Below are 12,927 nucleotides of genomic sequence, written 5' to 3'. Positions count from 1 at the left end.
GCTTATGGGTTCACAAATGCAGAGATTTTCTTCTTAAATTTACCAAGTCTCCAGTTAAACATATTACACATACGCACTGGAGGCCGCCTTTTTTAACTCCTTGTAAGTTTAATAATGGTTCTTAGGCTTCTTTTGATTATATTTCTATTTATGTTGTCTTTTGAATACATTTATTACTAAAACTATAAAAAATAACCGTAGTTTATTAATTTTATAATAAAAAGGAAATGCCTTCGCTTGACTTATGTATATTTCATTGCAGTCAATGATAAATATAGTATCATAGTCACAAGCATTATCACTTTACTATGATACACTGCTCAGAAAAATGTTATCTCACCTTTTTTACGGAAGTATTATTCAGCAGAAGCAATCTCAATATGAATCATATATGCGCTAACGCATCACTCAGCATTGAATGTTTATTTATTCGAATTAGAGTAGTATATTTTAAGATTAGATCTAACTTATTAATCGTAATATATTTATAAGACATAAGGAATATATAAAGGCACTGATTCCGCGCCCATTAACTGAGCCCGAGTTGAACATCATGCTGGCCGATAGAACCTCAGATCTCTGGGTGATTTCGTTGTGGAAGTCCTCTTCGGTCAAATCGTCCTGAAGCTCCGATTCAGTCGAATAGTTGGGTAGTTCAACTTTGGAAGTTAGAGGGAAATAAATCAACGAATTCATATGTAATCTGTATTAACTCACCTTCTCCACCTGTGGCAAAACGCACTATCTTGCTATTGTCGCTCCAACCAAAACTATTTCTGGCCAAAACGGAAACTTCGTAGAGACTAGCGGGCTGGAGGCCATGTAGAGTGTATGTGGTTATATAGATGAGTCCTAGATGAAACGTTGTGAACGTGAATAGAAAATTAAGGGATAAAAGCTTAAGGGTATCCTTACCATTTGTGGCTTGAGCGGGAATCGTGAGCTCTGTCCAGTTGGTTCTAACCTGGCGAGTGACATTTTTCGAGGGGATCTGTCGGAACTTGAGCTTGAACTCCATGATGGGCAGCAGGCTCTCGGTCTGCCAAACGAGGACATGCGACGTGGAGCTCTGGGTGCCCGGGTTGATCTTGAAAAGGCAGGGCATCGGGCGGCCGGTCAGCTCAACACTTCCGCTTTTCACGGATATCTGATTGCTGGCGCGGCACTCGTACTGCCCCATATCCGCGTTCCTCACGCTCTTCACCACCAGCATGTGACGCACGGCGTTTACGTAGTGATCCACCGACCGGTTCGTCTGCAATTCCGACTCGTGGGTGGTGGAGTGGGCTCCCAGTGCCACCGGCAGTCCGTGGTGGAACCACTTAACCGTGGCCGCCGGTGCCGCCTCCACAATGCACTCAAGATGGGCACGGGAGCCCAGTTTGGTGTACACCACGGGTTGGGGTATGCTCACCTCGGGCGAAACTGTCGATTCGAGAAGGTCAGTAAGTTAAAGTTAATTGCTCAAGTTGTCTTGAAAGTTAATTACTCACATAGCACATGGAGGTAGACATTGGCCACCGCTGGCTCACCCACTCCATTGCTGGCCACGCATTCTATGAGGCCCGCCTGGTTCCTCGACTTGATATCCAGGATTAGGCTTTGCCGATTCCCCGTGTTACTCTGTGGCTGGATGACATTGCCGTTCAAGCGCCAGGTGATGACCGGCTGGGGTACTCCCTGGGCTTCGCACACCACTTCCAAAGTGGCACCTATCCGCTGCTCCGTGAGATCCGATGGTTCAATAAGCACCTGTGGAGCCAATTGCACTTCGATGGCGTGCTGCTGGACCACATGACCCGAGTCCGAGTTCATTTCGCAGTAGTAGTCCCCGGTGTCACTGGACTGCACGTTGGCCACCTGCAGGCTGCCATTTGGCCAGAGCATTATGCGATCCGGGGGCGGGAGCTCCGGGTGTCTGGAGTCCACCAGAGCCACATCGTCACGATGCCAGCGGACGTAGCGGAAGGGAGCTGGGTATGTGAGGTAATACAGTTTATGATCATGATTATGTGTTTTTATTTTTATGTTTTATAGGGCATTCGCGAATTCCATTTTTATCTACCAGATATTCAAGAGAACAGAACAGAATTCAGCAGAATTGTATCTCGAATCTTAACAGTTATCTGGCGCTTATCTCACTGCCAAGATAAATGAGAATAAACAATAGCATCCGCTCGAAGCCCAAATTGTTTGCATTGATCATCGATATATGTAGAATAAAAAGTATCCGTTGTATCTCAAAGATGTTTTAGCTAACGAAAATTTCAATACACTAAGCAGATCTAGTCAAAATGATATTTCTTAAAAATATGTATAACAGAAATATACATTATAAATACAGGATTATTTATGATTATATTACTTTAAAATGTAACTAAAAACTTTTGTAAATATCCTATATTGGCATGTGAAAGTGAAAGGCTTAGTTAAATATTTCTTCATGGGGTGGATTTTGACGACTCTGTGGGCTTCCCGCACACACGCTAATTTGTAAGTTTGTGTAATCTTGTAACCCTTTGAAAGTGTAATTGCTTCTGTCAATAATCCTTTAATTGGCCATTTAACAATATGTCTCGGGAGGGTCTTGCACGGCGACTTGAATGCGCCGCTAAGTGTGTTAAGCGTTCAATTAATAGAATCCGCTTCTGGACTTTCTCCGCCGGAGCTCTATTATTGTCGGATAATACCTCCATTTGTGGCATTGTGAGTTCATTTCTTCAATCGAATTAAATCTCATTGTTATGGCCAATTGCTGCTGGTGGCCGACTCAAGGCCCCAAACGCGGGGCTAATCGCCAGAAATACCCACAATGTGCACTAAGATTAGTACCGCATTTAGTTAATCACTTACTGTTTAAGGTGCATGGAAGCTGCACTGTGTCGTTCTCATAGGTTTTCACTGTGGTTGGTATGCTCTTGAACTTTTGACTGTTTTCGAGATCGTTGTTAAAATCCAGTTCGGCTTGCACTTGGCCAAGGATGAGGGCCACAAACAAACACCTCACAACTGAGCACATATGGGGTGTCATTTTATTTTCTCTTAGTTTTTTTTAGCTATATTTCTTTAAATTAAATTACACTGTGATTTGGTAATTCTATAATTCACGGTCGCGTGTCGGAATTAGAACGGTCCGCTCTGGTCCGCGACGAAGTCAACTTTGAACTGATCGCTTGAGCTGAAGCCACAGTTGGCGTCCCCTGAGCCGCACACACTGCACCACCACAGACGCACATGTACAGTGGAGCCCCGAGGGGCGGACAATGGAAGATGCTCGAGTCCGGGGTGACGATGAAGAAGCCGCTGTCGCTGGACAGCACCCAGCACTTGTGTATAAGGCATGCCGATGCCGGTTGATTAGTCGCCGTCAAGGGGATTCTCCCACATGGGTACACAGAAAGAAAAAGGGGGAGCACTACTAGAAATCTATATACGATGCTATAAGATATGGTTCTAGTTGAACATAACATATACTTTCCCTGATCGAACTTACTTGATAATGGATGATAGCAATCCTTATAGACGGGTTGAAGTAGCTGACTATATCGGAGATTTCACTTATTGATACAATTTTTCATGGTGCATTGATGGGAGATGTGTGTGTGTAAGTGACTGTGGGATGCACCCACACCGATGTCGCTGCAAGAACATTTGCATGGGCCACGCATCGGTAGTTTTCGGATTCAGAATCGAGATTCCGTCGCTGATCTATTACACTCTCCGCTTCAGAGAACGTGCTGCTGTTGCATATTCCGAGATAAAATGTCATTGTGCCACAATGGTGCCCCCATCCAAGTCGTCATCATTGTGATCGGATCAGTCACATTCACCATTTGGGAACAATATGTTCGGCACTGCGAGGTTCCCAAAAAGACAGAACAAACCAACTTGGAAAATATTCGAGCGGAAGTGCATTATAGAGCGATCAATTCAAGTTTATTTCAAATTAGCATCCTATTTAGCATGTATTTCGATCGATTGCATCAGAGCAAGATGTGGCTTTCAATATGACGGATCGAATATGTCTTTCAAATATTGACCGTTAAAGTCTCTTTATATATTTGCAGATCTTGAAAAACGTTTTCCCCTCTGACGAAACGCGATCGTGTTCAATTAAAAGACAATTTCATCGAATTAATTGAATTAATTTGGTGAGAACATGAAAGGAGTCAGCCAGCTGCGCAAACAGACTGCAAACCAATTAAGAGGAGCCAACTGGGGCGATCTTAAGCTAAGCCAGTCCAGAATGGTGACCATAAGTTTACTTTTCATTGCTGTTTATGAGGGAAAAAGCGCCAAGAGTACAAGATAACAAATACTACACAGCTCGTATCCCAATACTATGCTATGTAGTGATCAATAACATGATTTAAGTCTTTTTCTTTATTATAAATAATATTTATATGTGTATATTTAAGTATATGAAAGCTGTTGCTACAACTGATGAATTTCGCCTAAATCTAATACAGCATTGAACGGTTACAACCAACGGATACATACTCGCTTGATCATCCTCTTTATATTTGTCCATGGAATATCCTTCAAATTTGCCTGAGTAAACAATTAAGTCTTCGCTGAAAACTAATTCCGTATAAATTATGTGAGTTGTTAATTTATTGAACAAATCGTTGGAAATGATTAGGCTGGATGGGGTCTTACTATTTTCGTTATAACATTTTTAGCTTAAAACTATAAAAAGTTCAAAATATATACTTAAATGAGTTCGTTATCAGCATAGGCATTCCAAATGTTCGAAATTACTGTTCATTCTTAAGTGCTGCTTGCATAATTTTTCTAAAAATTATATCATAATAGTGAAACAAAACAAACACATACAGGGAAAGTATCCTCGATTGGGATATTCAATTCTTCGCCTCGCCCGACCTATCTAAAACTTTCTGTGTCAACCTAATTATATATATATGAACTGTAACTATAAGCCGAGCTGATTGCTCGTCGTTTCTTTGTTGCTCTTTAAGTTGGTTGAGTCTTTGAAGCAAACAATCGCTGTAGTCATTTGGGCACTACACTAAACTAGGACGTAAACATGTGACGCTTTGTCAATATGAATGGACCAGCGACATCATTTTCTATATAAGACCTCGCTTTTTTTTGTAATCCTCTAGATTCAGCGAACGTTTGGAGACTGTTTCAGCTGGTTTGCTAGCCGGCTTGGGCACTGAATTCGTATTAACTAAAAAAGAAAGTGGTTATGTCCATTGCTTAACTGCAACAAAATGTTAGTTACATACCTGGTAGCGGAACATCTAGGTCAATGTCAAAGTCATGCAGTGAGTAGAGACTGTAATCCTTGGAGTCCGTGGGCCTGACGCTTGCACTCGAAGTTCCTGCTTCGTTGGGCCTCTTTTTTCCTGGGGGTGGCGGTGGCAGAGGTGCCAACTGCATGTCATCCTCGTCCTTCTTGGCACCCTTGAAGCCCATGCGCGGTTGAGTAATGCGACGTGTAAAGGGATCCGAGATCTTGAGGCCTTTGTTGGCCCGAGCCTCCTCTAAAATTGCCTTCTCAGCGTCCTCCACATTCTTTTTCCTGTTCCTGTCGTTTATGTAGGAGATCAGATTTAGGGTATGGGATCTTCTTTTGTCGAGCTCAGAGGCTCGGTTCTCCAGCTCGTCGATTTGTTGTCCCAGATCCTGTGCAATGTCGTAATCACCCCGCAACATGGCTGCATCTCGCTCCTTCATCAGGCAGGTTTTCTTCATCGCATAATTGGTGGGTCGGTTCCGGAAGCGGTTCTTCTCCTCCACGATCTTGTCCACGTCCTCGTCCTTAAACTCGTAGTTCAGTGCTTTCTTGATGTCGTTCTGCTTGATCGCTATTAGATCAATCGTTGGCATCTGGACGTGCGACTGCTGGCAGACCTCGTTCCACTTGTTGAACTCGTTCTCCGTAAACTCCTGGTTCGAAATGAATTCGAGTCGGAAGACCCGCTCCTGGGTTCCGTGCTTAAGTCTCAATCCACGATTGGTTCGTGTAGTGCCCAGACTGTAGATCTTCCCCGTCTCAACCACTCCCACAATTTCGGCCACTCGATACACGGGTTTCTGGCCATTGTTTCCGATGCTTATCCGGACAAAGCAGTTGAGTACAGTGCTCTCAAAGATTGGCAAGTTCACAAATCGCTCCATTTTGTAGCGAGATAGACGCAATTTGTTAAGATCCTCGCGTGTGGTTATAAAAACGGGCCGCTGAGGCGCCTTTTCTTCGTCCTCGGATTCGCTGGAGGCCTTGCTGCTGTTGGAGCGTGAACGTTTGCCCGCGGGCTTTTCTTCCTCATCCCAATCGCTGCTGCCTGAGTCGTCTGAGTATATTTCAGAGGCTTTCAGTTTCACGGCCGATTTACAACCAGATACGCTATCGAGTTCCTCCTTGTCGTCATCACGATCTTTTTCTGCCAGGCGTTTGGCTTCCTCCTCCTCTGCAAGGAGAATGGAAAAAAAAAAACACGTTAGAGTCGTATGACTATTATGAACGATTGATGCTTACCTCTTTTGGCCTTGCCCTCTCTTTTGGCTTTTAATAAGGCCATGGCATTGCTCCTCTTGTCGTCCGTCTTGTTGGCCTCCACGTTCTTCTTACGCTCCTTGGAACGTTCCTTGTGATCAAAGTAATCAGAGACGCCAGCGGAGGAAGCTGCATCGTCGGGCATAATACTGGCCACTGCCGCTGAAGTGGAAGCCGCATCTCGGTTAAGGGCGGGCGTGGACAACGGACTCGCTGACCGTACTTCGTTGCTGGGCTTGGGTTCCACATCTAAGAGTGTGGATGTGGAAGCTTGAGTTGGCAAGGGCGCCTGGGCTTCCCTGGCCTTCCTCGCCTTCTTCTCGCGCTTTTCCTTCTTCTTCTTGGCCCGTTCCCCTTTGTTCTTGGACTTCTCTTGGTTTTTCTCGCCGCGCCTCGCCAGTTTCAGTTTCCGTTCGATTTCCCAGCGTGTTCGCATAATCTCTCGCTGCTCAATGCGCTTGTAAATTTCAGTTTCACGCTCCTTCTCGGACAAACCATTGAGACGCCTTCGATCCTCATCATCGCCCATGAGGTCATCATCGAAACCGTCGTCGAATTCCGAGTCAGAGCTGGAGGAAGAACTAGAGGAGTCGGAGCCGGATGAGGAGGAGTTGGACTTGGACTTGTCGGAATCGCTATCGGATACCTCCCCCTCCTCCTGCTCGCTGAGCTGGGCGGCCTGAGAGGCTTGCTCCGGAGGCTTGTGCTCCTGTTGCGCCTGTGCAGGACTCTGCCTCGCTGGCTGCCTCTCATCCTGACTGTCGTCATCCCAATTGGACTCCGAGGAGCTGGAGTCTCTGCTGGGCTTCTGGCGCTTCTTCTTCTTGGAGGAGGGAGCTCCAGCTTTGTTGTTGGCCCAGTCGGAATCGGAGTCGGAGCGGGAACTCGACTTGGCCGCCGTTTGGGGCTTCTTCCGCTTCTTGGCAAGTGACATCAGGTCCTGGGGTTTACATATAAGGTGTATTTTCAGTATTTATATTGATTTTCGTTACATCGCAATATGGAGAAAGGGGCGCGGATGAGGCATTTGATCTATTCTATAGCCACTCACCGATTCCAGGTTGGTCTCGGACTCGCTGTCGCTATCGCTGGAGTTGGAGTCGATCAGGGATTGCGTCCGCCGTTTGCCCATTTCTGATCGATTCCTGGCCTTACTTACAAATAAAATTTAACCAAACCAGAACGAAAAAATTTTAGTGCGTGCCGTTGGAGATGGCAACGAGTGTGATATGGCCTATCGGGGCTTTGTCTGTCCTCGCTACGTGCTATCGATATACTAGGGCTGGCAACAGTAATCGAGCTGTCAGCTGTAAGCGCGGGAAAACTATTTGATCCCAGGGAACACATTGAGTGGGAACAGTTTCAATAGGGCTAATGGGGAATCACCGTCTTATATGTATTTTTTTTTTTAAAAAAAAAAAACAACATATCGTGTTCATAAATTCAATTGCATTTTGAGTGAAATTACCCAGTTAAATTCAGCTTTTTTTGTATAAGCAAGTTGTTCTAACATAATAGTAATAATAACAATAACGAATATAAACAATATTATATCTTTATATCCTTGATAACTACTCGTCGAACTCGTTTTGTTTGTAAAAATGTTAAAAAAAACCAAACTTAAAACGAAGAGTAGGCCCTTTGATTGATTTTTTTTAACATATCAGACTCTCCTTTTTAAGTAATTTAGAACCCTTGTATGTCATGTGGCACCCTTAAATAATCGCTTATTTTGAACTCGAGCCCAATTCCTTTTGGAGTTTTTTAAGCTCGGACAGGACGCGACAGGACCTACCACCCACCACTGCTTACATTCACTGCGGGGAAATACCTTGCGGCTGGTGCAGCACGTGCACATTTTGCCGCGCTGTCGAGCGCAACACTGAATCACACTTAAAGCAGAGTTGAAAAAATACGGCGAAGCTGTTCGAGCAAGGTAAACATAAGGGGCGGGGTGGGGACGTGGGTGGAGGTGCAGGGGAATGGAAATGCCGGCGACGGCAGAATTGAAATGCAAATTTCGGCATCCCCATTATCCCTATCCCAGCCCCCTTCAATTTGCATGATGATACCGAATGGCTGGGCGGGAATGCTGACTTTGTGTACCCTGTAATAGGCAAACATTTGTCTGCACGCTGGTAAGTGGGTTATGTACTTGTTTGTGCCCCACGCAAAAACACATTTTGAAAACTAAATTAAAGCCGTACCTGCTGCCTCCCTTCCTCTCTCGGAAAATAACTTACAATCAATATTAATTAAAATGCAGGCGTTTTGCAGGTCCCTCGAGCGCGCTTTCCCTAAGTTCAGTCTGCCAGCGGGGGCGAAAGGGGTGGGTTTTTCGGGGCGGAGGGTGGAACACGCACCCACATACGAACTTTCATAATTCGCCTTAAATGCTGCGGGGCAATTTGCAGTAGCAGCAGTTGTAGCAACAATAACAGCGCCATGAGGAAGCCCATTGCACATTCAACAAAGTGCACATTCTGCAGCAACAACGACTACGACTAGAACAGCAGCAATGCGACAGCTCATGAAAACAACCCACCCGATGCCACCGCCCACCCGAAAAACCATATTTCAAAACAGTGAGTTCTCAACGTGATGAACAAATAAATTACTTCTTCTGTTACTATAAATCTCTCTTTAAAATTGTGCATTGCACTTCAAATATGCCTTCAATAAGAGCCTTTGAAACATAATAAACATTATGAACTACCCTTGCCCATAAGTTTCTTAAATCCTGTAAACAATATATTTTCCCATTAATTTGTTGATCTGCGGATTCTGTAATACAAGGCCATTTCGCAGCGACCCCTGTAGATGGATTTCGCATTAACCACCCAACCCCCGACGATCCACCCCCGAAATGCCGAGCTCGGAGCTTTGAAGCTCAGCTTTGGAGCATGCGCAGCAGAGCGAGAGAGTGAGGGCGGTAGAGAGAGAGAGAGCAAACGAGAGCTGCGAACGCCCAAGGGGGTTGTCCATGGCCCCCGCTTTGTTTTTGCCATTTTTGGGTTGAAAGCTCTTGTCCGGCGGCGCTGTTGCGTTGGCGTTGCGTTTTTGTTGCGCCGGCTGTTTTGCCAAAAGTGGTAAGAAAGAGTGAGAGGGAGTGGAAGAAACCATTTTCTCGAGAGAGCGAGAGCGGCCATTAAAGCTCGGCTCACCTAGCTGTAAAAACTAGCAAAGTTCGCTGGTGAATTTGACTGCGTTTTTTTCTTTTTCGCCAGTTCAACGAAAGAAGCTCGCGAGTGCGGAGCGAATAACGGTAAACGCCAGCTCCAATAACGGTCCATCGCAGCATAGTGTAGTGTAGTAGTGTAGTGCTTTGGCGACCGTGTAGCGTAGTGTTTTCAAGTGAAGTGCAGACGGGGGTGGTTGCAAACAAAAAGCCCATAAAATACTAAACGCAAATAGGCAAAGAAAGAAAAAATATTTAACACAAGTGTGTCGGTTCAGTGTTTTGTGGTGCGAAAATCTCACGAAAATAGAAAAAGGAAAACAAGAGGAAAAATCCAATAAAAACATGGCCCGCTGAGCGTTGAGCCTCACATAACGGAAAAGGTGAGGATGGGGTGGATGCACTGAAACTTCAGCTTGGACTTAACTTAAAACCTAAATTTTATCTATGTATATGCATATCAGAATATTGTTATAAATGTACAAATACATCATTATAATTCCAAAATCGCTTTATTTAATTATATAGATTTGATGTCTGAATATTAAATTTACCTAACTTTTTTCTGAGTGTGTTTTGGGTTTATGCTGCTTGAATAAACTCTTTCTTCCCAAGACCACATTTTTTGTTGTTAAAACAAATCTCACAGAGCAGCGAGTGACAGAGTTTTAGTTTTCCGCATTTTCCGCAGTTTTTCAATATTTTTTGTGGCCAAGCCGCGGGCGTGGCTTTCCCCCTATATTTTCCTTTATTTTTTTTTTTTTGCCCTTTGTGCTACCCGTCTCTTTCTGGGCCCGCCTGGCTGTCTCTTTCTGGCTGTTAATTTGTCGTGCATTTGCAGCTGGAGAAACAACGTCAACAGCTAACTGGGGAATTACAAAAACCCGCGCGTCCAAAAAAAAAAGAGAATAAACTATAAAGAAAAACAAGCGCGGAAAGTTGCTCGCTAAATAAAGGATTTTCCACCCAGCTAGAAAGTGTTGAGCGGGTGAGTTTGGGCCAAATGAATATTAATTGGCCTGGTTCGGTGCTGCTGACTGAAATGAATGGCTGCCAACTATCTCGGTCAGCAGAGAATACAAATTAGGAAATAACTCCAAATAATTTGCGCAATTAGTGGTTGAGTTTTGGCGAGTAATTTGATTTGGAAGCTGTGCATTTTAATTTTGAAAATCGGACCAAGCTGCAAAATATGTTGGATGTCGATACACACACTTTACATAAAGTTGGCTTACATACTCCGCTTAAGTCAAACATGATAAGTTTTTCCCCTGGAAACCATCTTCAGATTCTTTTTAAAGTTGTGCTAACTTTGATTTAAGACCTTAAGCTCAATTTTAACATATTTTAAGCTCACGTTTTAGTTAACCCCGAGTGCTTTGTTTGCCGGTTTCAAAACCCATTGCTCTATTTTCTGCAACTATTGTAGGCTATTGTCTTAACAAATTAGATAAATTTGAGCTGGGAAAGACTGTTGGCAAAGCATTTATCTGGACGTGTGGGGCCTCTAGACTCTTTTAATTTTGAAATCTAGTCAGTGTTGCCCTTTCCAATTTCCCAGAGCCACTCCTCAAAGATTTCGATTATACGTCCTCGTTCTGGGCCATAAAGAACCCGTTCAAAAGGTTAGGCACACGCACGCAGGCAAAACAGAAGCTATACACCTAAGGGTTTGGGCTGAATAAACAATGCCTGTGGAGTGACCGCTGGACAAAGGCTGCTCCTGCTGGCCACTTGGGCTCCGGCCGGGAAAAGGACTCCATTGCCCAGCCTGCTGGGCCCTGCGCACATTTCCAATGCAAATTTAGCCGGCAGAAAACTCAAATCAGAGGGAAACACACTCACATGTGTCGGCTAAACAAAAGAAAATACGACGAGGCGAACTCTGAAGTGCTTAAAATGCGTTTTGTCAACATTAAACCGAAATGGCCGGACGGCAGATAAGCGAGTCAGTTGCTTTTAGGGTTCTGGGGGCATCAGGATGCGGGATGGGGCTGGGGGCTGGGGATGATTAATGCTGCAGAAATTGCTTTCGGATTTGCCAGTGTGCAACAGCTATAATGGCCTTTTCTGACAGCAGGATTACGGATTTCACTGAGCAAAAAAAAATAAAATAAAAAACTAGCCATTAAAATGGGGTTTATTTGCATAAACTTGCTTTTATCCGTTGTCTGATCTCACCATGGAAATATTTTATATTTGCATTTACTTTAATAGGAAAAAAATCGCATTTATTATTTTAAAGTAGCTGGTGGATGAATGTATTTAAATAAATACTAACAAAACAGAATTCCACATTCTATTAAAAATCTAAACAAATACCACAGAGTATGGTTGTTCACTCCTCTGCTGGAATCTATACACTTAATTCAAACGAAATAACTAGTTTGTTTTTCCCTGTACATCCGAAACTGCGAAATGCACAAAGCCAAAGACGTTCCCCGTTTTCCTGCGAGCGGGGGGTGGTTGGTGGGCGGTTTGGGAGGCTGGGAGGATGGCCGGGAGGGTGGCACGGCCTGTTGCCCGGGCCAACCCTCAAGGATGCTGCAACCCTTGGGCGAGGACTCGCCTCTCGGAGGGCAGAGCAACAAGAAGCGACAAAGGCATGAATAATTCAGCCGGAGAATGCAGCTTGAAGATGCACAGAGCAACGACTGACGGAATAACGAGCATAAATCCCGGCGAGGAGCTCCGGCTCTCGAAATAATTGCTTTGAGCTGCACCGCTTGCCATGGAAATTCAGCGCCGAACTGTGACACACCGAGTTTTCCTGGACAAAGAATTATCGAAGTGCCCGGGCTGCTTTAAAGCCATTTCCCACATCGGATTAGGAAGCTTAATACATTAGGCGCATTATAACCACTGCCGGAAAGTAACCCCTTTTGAGGCCACTCGAACTTTGGGGCGTGGCCTGGCCCCAATTTTTCCGCATTTCCATGTTTCCATCCTCCCATTTCCCATTTCACCATTGCCAAGCTTAGCACGTATTTCGCCAGCTAAATTAGATTGCGTGTGGCATGTGGCAGAGGTAACAAAGGCGGCAGAGGTCGAAGCAGCGCCAGGTGCAAACTGCGCTGTCGACAGCTTTGGCAACAAACCAACCAAACCCAGCATTTATTACCATTTCCCACGTTGCGTGATAGCCACCCCTTTCCCGCCAAAGAATACGAAAACTACATAAATGCAAGTTTCGCCGCTAAGAGATGACTAAAATGTATGCACGGCT

At 44.6% G+C, this 12,927-nt stretch overlaps 3 protein-coding genes across 7 annotated transcripts in view; 1 reads left to right on the top strand and 2 right to left on the bottom strand.

Annotated features, from left to right (window-relative positions):
* Nucleotides 1-390: 390 nt before the first annotated feature.
* Nucleotides 391-3,197, bottom strand: LOC6735693 (neurotrimin). The gene is made up of 5 exons (XM_002082573.4): nucleotides 2,854-3,197; nucleotides 1,494-1,973; nucleotides 916-1,425; nucleotides 718-852; nucleotides 391-659 (listed from the first exon to the last, which is right to left on the bottom strand). The coding sequence occupies exons 1-5, from the start codon at nucleotides 3,029-3,031 to the stop codon at nucleotides 463-465; spliced, it is 1,500 nt and encodes a 499-aa protein (XP_002082609.1). The 5' UTR covers nucleotides 3,032-3,197; the 3' UTR covers nucleotides 391-462.
* A 1,395-nt stretch (nucleotides 3,198-4,592) lies between these two features.
* LOC6735692 (RNA polymerase-associated protein Rtf1) lies at nucleotides 4,593-7,781 on the bottom strand. Its single transcript, XM_002082572.4, has 4 exons — nucleotides 7,575-7,781; nucleotides 6,506-7,463; nucleotides 5,253-6,437; nucleotides 4,593-5,194 (listed from the first exon to the last, which is right to left on the bottom strand). Exons 1-4 carry the CDS (start codon nucleotides 7,653-7,655, stop codon nucleotides 5,091-5,093), a joined length of 2,328 nt encoding a protein of 775 aa, XP_002082608.2. The 5' UTR covers nucleotides 7,656-7,781; the 3' UTR covers nucleotides 4,593-5,090.
* A 1,940-nt stretch (nucleotides 7,782-9,721) lies between these two features.
* Nucleotides 9,722-12,927, top strand: part of LOC6735690 (kazrin) — a 37,266-nt gene continuing 34,060 nt past the window's right edge. For 3 of the 5 annotated variants that reach the window (XM_016181380.3, XM_039292207.2, XM_016181376.3), the window contains exon 1: nucleotides 9,722-10,084. The gene's annotated coding sequence lies outside the window, so the exon portion shown is untranslated. The remainder of the gene's footprint in view (nucleotides 10,085-12,927) is intronic. The other 2 variants (XM_016181375.2, XM_016181379.3) reach the window with 1 other exon arrangement.

The sequence above is a fragment of the Drosophila simulans genome, chromosome 2R (assembly GCF_016746395.2).
Source record: "Drosophila simulans strain w501 chromosome 2R, Prin_Dsim_3.1, whole genome shotgun sequence".
NCBI lineage: Eukaryota > Metazoa > Arthropoda > Insecta > Diptera > Drosophilidae > Drosophila > Drosophila simulans.
Note: the sequence above shows the minus strand (reverse complement) of the source record. Positions and strands in the feature narration are given on the sequence as shown.